The 12,643-nt window shown below is 43.6% G+C and overlaps 1 protein-coding gene across 11 annotated transcripts in view; it reads left to right on the forward strand.

Annotated features, from left to right (window-relative positions):
• The window catches only part of NRXN3 (neurexin 3), a 1,053,133-nt gene that overhangs the window by 366,822 nt on the left and 673,668 nt on the right, over nucleotides 1-12,643 (forward strand). For all 11 annotated transcript variants that reach the window (XM_075425785.1, XM_075425786.1, XM_075425781.1 and 8 more), the window contains one exon: nucleotides 6,088-6,291. In XM_075425785.1, coding sequence (XP_075281900.1) covers nucleotides 6,088-6,291 — 204 coding nt within the window. The remainder of the gene's footprint in view (nucleotides 1-6,087; nucleotides 6,292-12,643) is intronic.

Genomic DNA, 12,643 nt, shown 5'->3' on the forward strand with positions numbered 1-12,643 from the left:
GAAAGGTGAGGAGCTACTGGAGAGAGTCCAGCGGAGGGCTACAAGGATGGTGAGGGGACTGGAGCATCTGTCCTATGAGGAAAGGCTGAGGGAGCTGGGCTTGTTCAGCCTGAAGAAGAGAAGGCTGCGAGGGGACCTAATAAATGCTTATAAATATCTGAAGGGTGGGTGTCAGGAGGATGGGGCCAAACTCTTTTCAGTGGTGCCCAGCAACAGGACAAGGGGCAATGGGCACAAACTGAAGCACAGGAAGTTCCGTCTGAACATGAGGAAGAACTTCTTCCTTCTGAGGGTGACGGAGCACTGGAACAGGCTGCCCAGGGAGGTTGTGGAGTCTCCTTCTCTGGAGATATTCAAGACCCGCCTCGACAAGGTACTGTGCAGCCTGCTGTAGGTGACCCTGTTTTGGCAGGGGGGTTGGACCAGATGACCCACAGAGGTCCCTTCCAACCTTGAACATTCTGTGATTCTGTTCAGGCTCCCCAAATTATTTGACAGACTTCTGTTGTTGAAGTGCATCCGTATGGAATCCACTTGGACAGGAATGAGGATTTCTGGGGTTTTTTTCAGCCGTTTTTTAGTCAAGTTTTGTTTGTTTGTTTGTTTCATTTCAAGTGCAATTTTGGTTTTCAGAAAATCCAGGAGGTTTTTATATGTGGCTATATGTCTGCTAGTGGATATGGGAAGGAAAGAGGCGTGCTGTGTAATGCCTACAGGAACGTTCTGCCTGGACTGTGGATACAAAACTTTGCCACTTTTACTTTAAAGGTATTTGAATTTTTACGAGAAGGTGGAAACGTTTCATCTCTATTCCCATGTAGTTCTGAACCAGCATACCTGTTTTCTGCACTTGCTCCTTGCCAGGTATCTCGGGGCTCTCCAGCTGGTGACGCTTGTCTCTGGACGCTCTGCTCGGTGGGAGCGGGTGGCGATAGCTGACTGCCGCAGACATAGCCAGGGGGAATACGTTGTGTGCCCTGAGCTGCTGTTGTTGGTGACTTCAGCTAAACTTTTTGTGAAGGGAGGATGTATTTTCCTTCTTTTTGCACTGTCATCTTTCTGGAAATTTCAGGAAGAAAGCTATATTGTTGTCTGGGAGGACTACAGGGAAGAACAGGAGACTACAGAAAAACTGAAAGGGAGAAGGGAGGAAAGAGGCAAAGAACAGAGATTAATACAAGAGAAAGGTTAGAAAGCAGGAGAAAGAGCATGAAGAGGTCTTGAATATTTTTCTGTCTGTGTTCTAAGAATATGCCTGTTGCCATCTCCCCAGGAGGTTTATGCAGAACCTTGTGGGGAAGCAGCAGTGAATTGCTCCTTTGGATGTTAAGTGTAAAATTAAAGCTGGCAGGGTCTCAGAGCACAAGACTGGGAAGCTAATTGCTCCTAATAACATATTGATTTTCACAGATCTCTGGCATTATGTCTGGGTGGTTTTGAATCAGCATCTGGTTTCTTCCTCTTCCCATCTCTAAGCTAATGGCAGTGAAGCTTCTGGCTTTGGGATCGCAAATAAATGCTGCTCTGGATCTTTTTGTCTGTACAAATCTGTGGGTCTCTGAAACATAATTTCACTCATTGCTCTTATGCATCTCTCTGCGAGACAGCCAAGTATAATAGTTACCCTAAAGTAGAAGGGTGGAAGGAATGTGGATGTGTTTTAAACTTGGATAACTGTGCTGCTGCCTGTATTTATGGTGCTGAACAAAATCATTACAGTCCCATTCCTACAGATGGCCGAGGACAATTGAATGGATGCCTGTATTCAGGCAGGAGTCACTGGCACAGGTGCCTGGGAGACTGAGGTCGCCTAGCTGTTGCCAGGTTATGTTCAACCCTGAACAGATTTGCTGTATGTGTTGCTCAGCTCTAACATGCCTTCCCTGAGTTTTGGGGACTGACTGCCAGGACAAGGAGATATGTTTTATTTGTATGACTGCTACTAGGCAATCCTCTCCTCTGAAAGTGTATTTTCATAGCTGGAGGGAATAGTCTGCTTGCAAGGAGATGTGCTAAAAAAGCTCTCAGACACTCCAGAAGGTAAAGAGTTGCAAGGTGAGAATGAAATCTCTGTATTTTTAAAAGATGTCAAGTGCATAGGCAGTCTATGCTGGGCCAGGCTCGGGTCAGCATGGGGCACACACATGAACAGAAACTCATCATCTCCTATGGTAGTGTGGAGGCTCTTTCAACTATTTCAGGCTATTTAATTTTATTAATTATTAATTTTATCTGTTTAATTGTTACAAGTAACATTGTAACAATTGTTACATTTTTCGTTGTATGTAGCAGACTGGCCAGAAAAGGGACAACAATACCTGATTTAGGCTACTGTGGGATGCCACTTGAAACACTGTCTAGACTTTTGTGCCATCTTCAGCAATTCTGGGTGTTCTTCAGGTCTTTCTTACATAAGCGTAATAACAATGGTCAGGATTTCTTGTCTAAGGACAGTAATTTTCTGGCAACGAGATCAGTGGAGCTGAAGGACATGAATTCTTTTTGAAGCGAGAGACTCATCATTATTACGCTTTCAGTTTGTTGTCTTCTGATGTCTGCAGATAAACCCGTGTTTCCAGAGCACCTAACACATGGTGCCGTGGAGGAGGAACCAGCAGAGCTGGGGCACTTGTGTCAGCTACTCCCACTCATAGTCCTGATATCCTCCAACTGCCTTCTCGCAGCTATTCAGGCGCTAGGGCAAGCAACTGTTTCATGCAAGGCACATCTGAGCTGAAGGCGTCAAAAGAGCCATTTCATGCTTGACTGTGTTTTCTAATACATTCCACAGAGAGAGAGAGAGGAAAGAGAGCAAGGAGGGTTTGTGTGTACATACGCATTGCCTTTGAGTGTATGTATAATATACAGTACATTTAGTTCCAGCTTGCAGCTGTGGGTGGCAAGTAAGAGGTGCAGACGTGAGGGGGAAGAGAATTGCGCTTTGAAAAGAAGAAACCATTCCCCCACCTGAAAAAGAAGCTTTCTTAGCTTCTCTGTTTCTTGGCTGAGCGAACATGTGAGTCTCCAGGGCAGCACTGACAGCTGGTACCCAGAAGGTGTACGTATGGCTGAGTGGGTGTTGCGTGTAGAGAGCTTTGTATGTACAGACCATGACAGTATGTGGGGAATGTGACTAAGAAAACTGATGAATAGGAATGCTGTTCACAGCCGTCTTATTATAATGGTGCTCCCAGAAAAGTTTTCTTCATGATGCGTTTGTATGTCCCATGATCAGAGAGGTGCTGCATACCAGGTATTTGTGCGGTGGGTCACTGCAGCAGCACAAGCGCAGTGATCCGCACCACACGTTTTGTAACTATATACACGCCTCCTTTGTTACTTTATCAGCCTGATACTTATATCCTTATTTATCACCTCATTTGCATATTTATACACAGTACAGTTGTGTTACTGGCCATTGAGGAGCCAGCCATGGTTCCTTTCCAGCATCAGTTTCCCATCTGTCTACCCTACTCTAGCATCTAACACTTAGGCATTGAGAGGACTTAAGGACTGGCTCTGCCAAGCTTGCTGTTTCCCTCTAGAAGTTATGCTCCTGTTAGCATAAATGTTCTGGCTGGGAAATGTGGGACAAAGAGGTGAAACATAAGGAGAACATCTATGTTCCAAATACATGTTATTGCAGTTAGTTAAATTAGATGAAGTGTTAGCTTTCTGGGGTGAATCTCTCTTTCTGGGGAGAATCATAGAATCATAGGTTGGCAAAGACCTCTAAGATCATCAAGTCCAACTGTCAACCCAACACCACCATGCCTACTAAAACATATCCCAAAGTGCCACATCTACATTTTTTTTGAACACCTCCAGGGATGGTGACTCAACCACCTCCCTGGGCAGCCTGTTCCAATGTCTGACCACTCTTTCAGTAAAGAAATTTTTCCGAATATCTGATCTAAACCTCCCCTGACCCAGCTTGAGGCCATTGCCTCTCGTCCTATTGCTAGTTACCTGGGAGAAGAGACCAACACCTGCCTCATTACAACCTCCTTTCAGGTAGTTGTAGAGAGCAAGAAGGTGTCACCTCAGCCTCCTCTTCTCCAGACTAAACAGCCCCAGCTCCTTCAGCCACTCCTCATAAGACTTGTTCTCTAGACCCCTCACCAGCCTCGTTGCCCTTCTCTGGAGACGCTCCAGCACCTCAATGTCCTTCTTGTAGTGAGGGACCCAAAACTGAACACAGTACTCCAGGTGCGGCCTCACCAGTGCTGAGTACAGGGGCACGATCACCTCCCTACTCCTGCTGGCCACACTATTCCTGACATAAGCCAGGATGCTGTTGGCCACCCGGGCACACTGCTAGCTTATGTTCCGCTGGCTGTCGATGAACACCCCAAGATCCTTTTTTGCTGGGCAGCTTTCCAGCCACTCTCCCCCAAGTCTGTAGCATTGCATGGGGTGGTTGTGACCCAGCTGCAGGACCTGGCATTTGGCCTCACACAGTTGGCCTCAGCCCATCGATCCAGCCTGTCCAGATCCCTCTGCAGAGTCTTTCTACCCTCAAGCAGATGGACACTCCCACCCAGCTTGGTGTCATCTGCAGACTTACTGAGGGAGCACCCAATCCCCTCATCCAGATCATTGATAAAGATCTTAAACAAGACTGGAGCCAAAATTGAGCCCTGGGGGACAGCACTCGTGACTGGCCGCCGGCTGCATTTAACTCCATTCACCACCACTCTCTGCTCTCGGCCATTCAGCCAGTTCTTTATCCAGCGAAGAGTACATCCGTCCAAACCATGGACAGCTAGTTTCTCCAGGAGGATGCTGTGGGGAACAGTGTCAAAGGCCCAGCCATTTGAGAAAACTGTAGCTGAACTGGATGAGGCACTGGTAAGAGTGCTTTATGAAGCAATCTTTCCATGTGCCTAGGGAGCTGAACTGTTTTTTTTTTCTCAGCCTCTGGGATTTTCATATGCAGTTTTGTGGTAGAAGTCCTACATGGAGCAATCTCTACAGCTCTGCCTTTGGTGGGGGTTGGCTGTGGGGAGTAGGGATGCTCGGATTCATACATTAATATATTTGTGTAGATTTGTAAACTTAGTGGATAAAAATGCTTTGGAGCGTATTCCTAGGCTGAAACAATGATTTCCATGCTGTAGTGGTTGCTGCAGTTCTGTCACAAGACTTTAATTCTACCCTCTTAGAGAAGGATATCACTTTCTGCAGGCAGGACCCTGAACAAATAGAGAATGTTAAGTACTATAACTCCTTTTCTCAGCTGAACTTCCCATTTCTTTGACATCCTCAGAGATGATAGAAAAATACAATTTCTTTTCTTGCTGTTTGCTTTTTTCCTTTTTCCTTCTCCTGGCTTTCATTGTGCCTCCATCTCCTGAGTTTCCCTGTGTTTGAATGACACTTAAACTTGCAGTGGAGTTTGGTTTGTTCCTTTCCTCATTTTCATTAGCATGCCATTGGTTGGGTCAGCAGAGCTCTACTAGCATTAGTTCTTAGTAAGTAGGGGAAAAATCTAAAATTGTGAAACAGTACAAATCTGATGTAGAAAAGACTTATTAAGAAACTTGCTTCATGTGGTGGTGGTTTTTCTTTAAAGTGCTAGGAATAGAATGAAAGTCCTCTCTAAATAAGGAACAGCTCTTAAGAGTACCAGAAATAGGAACTCTGAGCCTTCAAAGGCAAGACTAAATGCTTTAGTAGAAGTGTTGTAGACATTATTTGAAGTAGTCATTACAGCTAGTGCTAGGGAAGGCTGGAGATCGCATTGTCTGGAAGATGTGGAAAACAGAGGCTTTGCCAGCTCTTTATCACAAAAGGGCCCTGCGCTAACACACTTGTCCTTAGGGATTGTGTCTCCATGGGTACCACTGCCTCCAGTTGTGGTGAATACTGTATCTTTATGTTTGCTGCTTGTACTTGCCACATAGGGTTGCTGGATGCAGTTAAACAGTTGCTGTGGTTTTCCCCAGTTACATACCTTTCTGTGGCAAGTGGTATGGTTTCTGTAAACGCAGTGCTCTATGATAGATGTCAGGGTTCTTCAGGAGTGAAGATCGCACAGATGTAACTTCTTTTCATATTTTGCAATTGTTTGCTGATTCCTTGCAGAGGCCTCTATCTTGAGCTATGATGGCAGCATGTACATGAAGATCATCATGCCTATGGTCATGCATACCGAAGCAGAAGACGTGTCCTTCCGTTTCATGTCCCAGCGTGCTTATGGGCTGTTAATGGCAACCACCTCACGAGACTCTGCTGACACTCTGCGTCTGGAGCTGGATGGAGGCCGTGTCAAACTTATGGTCAATTTAGGTATCGTATAAAAACCTTCCACTGCCCCTTCACTATTAATTTGGGCTTGTGATTAGTGTTTTTTAAATAATTGTGTTTAATTTCTGTTTGTTTGATTGGATTGATTTCTAAAATAACTGCTGAGACCTTCATAATGATATTTTCTTGCGGAGAGAAATTCTCTTCTGCATTGCTGCATGAAGATTTGCTGTCAGTTCTTCGTTATGGACAGTGTTGGTTTTTGAAGTCTTTAAGTTTTTAAGTTTCCTTTCTTGGTCTGGGACTGGTGAGCTCTGTGTGAGACATGCTGCTTGGTCCATCTTTTGATCAGTTACATCCCTCATTCATCCAGCATCACTCAAAACAGTCAAAGCCAAATGTCCGAGGGAAGCAAAATGGATAAGGTGGCAAACAGGAGTTGTGTGAATCCCATGCTCTTTACAGAATTTGGCAGTGTTTGATACATCTTGGTCTATTTTCCTAATTTGCTGATTATTTCTATTTTCTAATTGCTATATGTTTCAGCCTTTAGGGCTTTTTATATGTAGTAAAAAAGCCTGTTTTTTTTTGATCATGCCTTTGTTAAAATGAAGGCACCAATAATAAAAGTGCACCCCCACCCCCCCATCCCGAAGGGTTATGTTCAGTCTCCTTAGAGTTACACTTTCCCAGAAAATAAGAACAAAAAGACAATTAGAAATAAGTCCAACAATAACAAAGATGGAAAAAAAAATTTGGGAGTGAATGTACTATTAGATTAGCCTCAATCCATTTTATTGCCAGTCTTTAAATATTGTACTGAATGACAGATAGCCTTTTTAAAGAATATAAATACATGAGCTGAAGCTGGCTTTCACTTTTCAGTGATACAACTTGTTGCTTCGTGTGAATCCAGGGATATAACTAAGAAGAGATTCTGAGTCAGAGGCAGAACTATCATGATAGTGCAAAATGTTAAACCTCTTCTAATATGTAGAGTACTCTATATGAAGGTGTGTGCATGGTCTGTGAAAGCTTGTGTCAGCTTTCAAAATTCTAAGCACCAGTGGAACAAGCTGTTGCATTTTTTGAACTAGCAGCATCAGCATGTTCAAAGCCCTGGTATGGTGACATCAGAGGCAAACCATGTAGTGGCTTTGTTTGTAGAGGATGAAAAAAGTATTATACACACATACCTGTAGTAGTGGGTCTTGTTTTTAACTCCTGTCCTAGCTAGATGTGGTAAGTTTATCAAGGTCTTGCTGCACCATAGGTGAGCTTGAGTAGTGATTTTAGGGTTCCTCAGCCTCACCTAGGCAATATGTTTGTCCAGCAGTTGTCCTCTGAACTAGCTTGTTTTTTAAAATTCTAGCATCTTTTTGGCTTAGAAAGTGCAAGTCAAACCCTAATATCTGCTTTTGGAATAAGAAAGTGAAGAGAAGATGATGCATTTAAACAAGTTCATATCTCTCAAAAGCAAAGAGTCTCCATCTAAAGGGCTATAGAAACTCTTGCTTTTTATATTGAAAAAAATGTAGAAAACACAGTGCTACAGAGTTTCTGTTTGGAATATAGATATACTCTGCTTAGCTTGACTGAAGAAGTGTAAAGCACTATTGAGTGTCTAGCTGGCATAGGAGCAGTTGCTGTGCTGTTCACACTGGCCTAGAGGACAGAAGGAATAGATCAACTTCAGCTATGACTGTAACTTCTCAAATAGAAAGAAGCAGCACTCTGTTGATAGCCATCTCTGCTTATATTAACTTTAAGTGAAGGAAAATTTCATAGAATTGCAGGGTTTCCCTGGAGAACACCTCAAAAGAATTGCTGTTGAGCATTCTTACCTGTGCAAAGATAAAACTCCAGGGCATGTGTATATATATGTATGTGTGTATGTCTGTATTTTCTTCTGATCTAATACAGTTGGTGCTAATAATCTGGCAAAATGAGATTCCACCCCCCCCACTGGCACGCTTCTGCTGAGGAAGCAATGGGGCAGCTGAATGCTTAGCTCTACACTATCTCCTTGTAACCCAGAGCCAGTTCTTTTACTTTTCATTCCTTAGTTTCTCTCTTTGTTGAAGACAGAATAGTTCATAACCTGCCAGAAATGTGGTAGTATTTTAGTAAGTGCTGCTTCTGTCGTCTTTGATACTTCCACATGAAAAGTACTACAGCATGAAAAGTGCCAGACCTCATGAAAAATTTCTTCTGAGAAAAGTACCACTTTTTTGATTCTGTTTTATCTTCATTTTCCTTTAAAATCAATGACAACTGGGGAAATTGCTCCTTTAGGGTGTTCAGGGCCTCCTAGACTTAGACCCTATGTCAATACAAGGAGGAGAAATTTAGATTACCCTGAATATAATTATAATTTTTTTACAGCTTATTCTTTCCTTTCCAGTTTTCCTCATATCATGTTGGCAGACAATATTTTCCCTCAGGGCCTGTCAACTTGGGGTGCTTAATTGGCATTGGTCACTTCTAACACTCACTGGTGTCCGTTACGCCATCACCTAGCCTAGAAGTGGACAATTCAACATTTGCTATCTGGCATCTAAAAGAGGTGGCCAAAGAATTGACATATGGCATACATATGTTTAGAAAGAGATGTGTCATTGACAGTTTACAGGGACAAAATCTGTAAACGAAGCCCTGTGTTAATTGAAGGCTATTTTTGTGTAGTTGCAGGCACTGAAGCAGTACATATGCCAGATTTGCCAGCTTTTCAGCTGGAAATTTCTGTGAGTTTGAATCTTCCCCCAAAAGTGACTGCAGCCTTCACCAGTGGAAACCTGTCAGCACTCTCCTATGCCCAACTCTACAGAAGCGTAGTTTATACTGTTGGAACGTGGGCTGAGCTTCTGTGGTCTCTTCAGATTTATAAAGCTATCAGATATATTTCATGAAACAGGAATTCCCTTCTGTCAAAGCGTCAAAGTTACCTTGCTGTTAAAGGAACAGAACTTGAGGAGGAATGGCCTTACCAGAGCCACTCATTTTCAGTTGTTTGCTGTAAATCACATCTAATGCTGTAAGGAGAATGTTCATAGCCAAAATGTCACAAACAAGAACCAAGTCGTCATTATCTGACCCTGCCAAAACCCCCTCACCAGTGAGAAAGTCATCAGCACCACCTCCAAAGACCTGTGAGTGCTCGGTGCTGACTAGCTACGTGTCAGCATCCCCGTGAGTGTCTAACCCATGACAGATGTGTGTAAACAAAGACTGTTTTGAGTGGTGAGCTATTTAAGTGCGCTTTTCTTAGAAGTCATTTAATACTATTACTAAGAGCTGTCTCTTCCTTATCTTCTTTGATCTATTCCATTTGTTTACTTATTATCATTTGTGTGATTATTAAGGTACTTCCTATGTTGTTTTTTGTTTTCTTTTTTTTCCTTTTTTTTTTTTAAACTCTACTGTGTATTTCAGTTGTAAAGCTTTCCCATACCCCATCAGCCATCGTAAATCAAAAGATGGTATTCAACCCTTCAAAGGCCTGAAGCCTGCGGCCCGCACAGCAAACAGCCCTGAGAACAGAGCGTACAGAGCAGCCCGCAGGGGCTGGCATATCCCACCCCCCTCCTGAGCACTCAGTGTCCAAACCAAGCGTGGGTGGGCACGGGCGGCTGGGTGCTTGCTGTAGAAGGTGGGAGAGAAAGGAAGAGTAGGGATGAATAATTCTCTGAGAAAGAGGAGCGAGGACTGTTTTTCAGACCTTTCCCATGCAGGTGCCTGAGGCACTGCAATCTGCATGTTGACAGCACGTATCACAGTAGTTTGAGTGTTTGTTGTGTGAAGATTAGAAGTCTGAGTGTGATGCAGATCTCACTTCTGTTGAGAAGGAGTCTGAAGAAATGAGTCCAGAGTGGAAGGGGGGAGAGAGAGAGAAATGAAACAAATGATGGCTTGGAACATGCTTGGGAATCATTTCTGAATGCCGAGATGTGCAGAAAGGGAAAGAACTGGCTGGTCCGATAGGGAGATCCACCTCCACATTTTTCCTTCCATTGATGAGTGGGAGGCTCATAGTGTCACAGACTTATATTAGAGAATATTTCAGGATTTTTTTCTTCCTGGCCTTATCTTCAGGTCACTGGTGACTAGAATAAATACTTCCTGCCTCTCCTGTTAATCTGAATCTGTTGTCTTGTAAGGAAGTGTAATCATCCCTCTCGCCTATCTTTTTCTAAGGATATCTCCTCAAGGTTGCCAGAAGCATCTTTGACTCTCCAAAATGCAAAGTTTCTTTTGTCATACAAACAGAGCAGGCACATCTTCTATTTTTCTTTTTTGAAAGGGGCGCAGACTTTTATGCCAGATTTCCTTTTGTGCAAATCATGCACTCAGACCTGCAAGTGTATGCCCCTTTACACTCTTTCTCATTGATAAATTTATTTTCTATAATCACTGCATACAAAGGCCCTTGATCTTTATTCTCTTGTTGTCATAGACATGCCAGCTGCAGGTGGGTGCACATGCATGCAAGTAGGAGAGAGGCAAGGAGCCACACTATAACATGGGGTTTGAGTTATGCACAGGACCTCATCTGGTTTCCCTATAGAAAATAACCTAGAGTGAGCTTAGAAACAGTCAGGCCCCGATTATCTTTATTGTCTTGGTCTTGTCTTGAAGTGCTTTTTCCATAAGCACATGTGGATGCTCATCAAAATGAACAAATACTTTGTCCTCACACATCAAAGGTGACTGACATTCCTATTCAAGGAGAAAACAGCCTATGGCCTTACCAATGTCAAATAAATATCACAAATGGTAAGAAACACAGGCCTAATACACAGAGACTTCTGTCTGCTACTAAGGATACCTCCATTCAAATGCTGAATCCCTAGTGTTAGCTAATTGCAGTGAAGCTTTTTAACATTTTGCAAGGAGAGGGTCTTTGGCCCATTTTCTGGGTGATGTGCTCTGGAAAACCTTCCATCTGAGCAGTAAGGATGCAGCTTCTGGTTTACATTAGGGATAATAATGAAAGGAAGTAACTATAGAAGGTCTTTCCAGGTCATTCTGCTCCCCATGCAGTTACAGACTGTGTTTTCATTTTACTGCTGTCCTCCAGATTCTTCATCCAATTGCTGAACTGGCAGGTGACTGGACTTACAGCTGTTTAGCCATACTCCTCTTCAAAACCTAAAGCAAAGGAAAACCTTTTTTTGAGGTCAGGAATGCAGCCATACCTAAATAAAGCAAATCTCATCAGTAGATGCTGATAACAGGGCTGAGAGCCCCAGATGATGATTACCAGAAGTCTTATTGCCCTGGTATTGTGCAGGAGGAATCTCAAGCAGTTTCTTTAATTCTTTCCAAATTCTCCAGCTGCTGCTGTTTTGAGCAGGCTAAACCTGCAACTTACTGCGAGGGAAAGCATCCTCTGCTTTGGATTTGTAGTGTTGTACTAGTTTAGAGGAATATAGGTATTTTCTTCCTTTCTAAAAACTGATGTAAGCGGCAAAAAACAATTTCGTATATTAAGGATTGGAAATTTTTTTGGTTGCTTTGGGCAGGGCTCGGAATTAAGGAAACTAACAACAAAACCCCTATGCTTGTTCTTTGGAGGTAGTGTGGAGAGTATGGTGGTGCAGGTGTAGCAGTGCAGGCAGATGCACTCGCTGAGCTGCCATGTGGGATCTCTACTGACCCAGCCGGACCAAGTCTGGTTTGGGAGCTGGTTCTTCTGGAGCTTGCTTGGGTGTTTCTGTCTGGCACCCCACTGCACCGCATTGCGGAGTCTTTGTGCTCGCAGAGTCTGGAGATGTAACAGCGCCATGGTAGTTGTCAGGGCAACTCCCTCAGTGGCCTGGTCTCTCCCTGTCCTTTCAAATAGAAATCTAGCAGCCAGGTAAGGGCTACACTGGTTTTCAGTTTGAAACATCGATGCCTTCACCTGGAGCAATCAGTGACTCAGCCTGAGGGTAAGCCCTGGAACATGTAGTTATTTCGGTATCGCTGCAAAAAAAAAAAGTGAAACACAACAGTGGTTTTAGTTTCTAACTTTGATGAATGTTGCCGAGGACCAGCCATGTTACCCATTCCAGCACGCTTACTGTTTAGCCCATAAGAAATTTCCTTGTTGTTCCAGCTGTAACAACTCTCTTGATCTCGCTTGCAGTGAGACTTGGGAGTTGTTCTCACTCTCCATCAGGTCATAGAGGGAAGCTCCCCGGCATGTACTTCAGAGTTCCCCTTACCCCACCCAGCTCCTCTAAGGGATATAGCCACCACTGTATGGTGATCGTACCAATTGCTCCAGGGCTGTTTGCTCCCACTTTTCTGTTGCGGTTGACGACACATGACAAACCTAATCGCACAAAACCAAACCCAGATTTTCTCAAGAGAAGTTCTGCTTGAAAACAGACTCTCTCTGGTTATGCTTCTC

This window comes from Opisthocomus hoazin, chromosome 7, assembly GCF_030867145.1.
Source record: "Opisthocomus hoazin isolate bOpiHoa1 chromosome 7, bOpiHoa1.hap1, whole genome shotgun sequence".
NCBI classification, from domain to species: Eukaryota; Metazoa; Chordata; class Aves; order Opisthocomiformes; family Opisthocomidae; genus Opisthocomus; species Opisthocomus hoazin.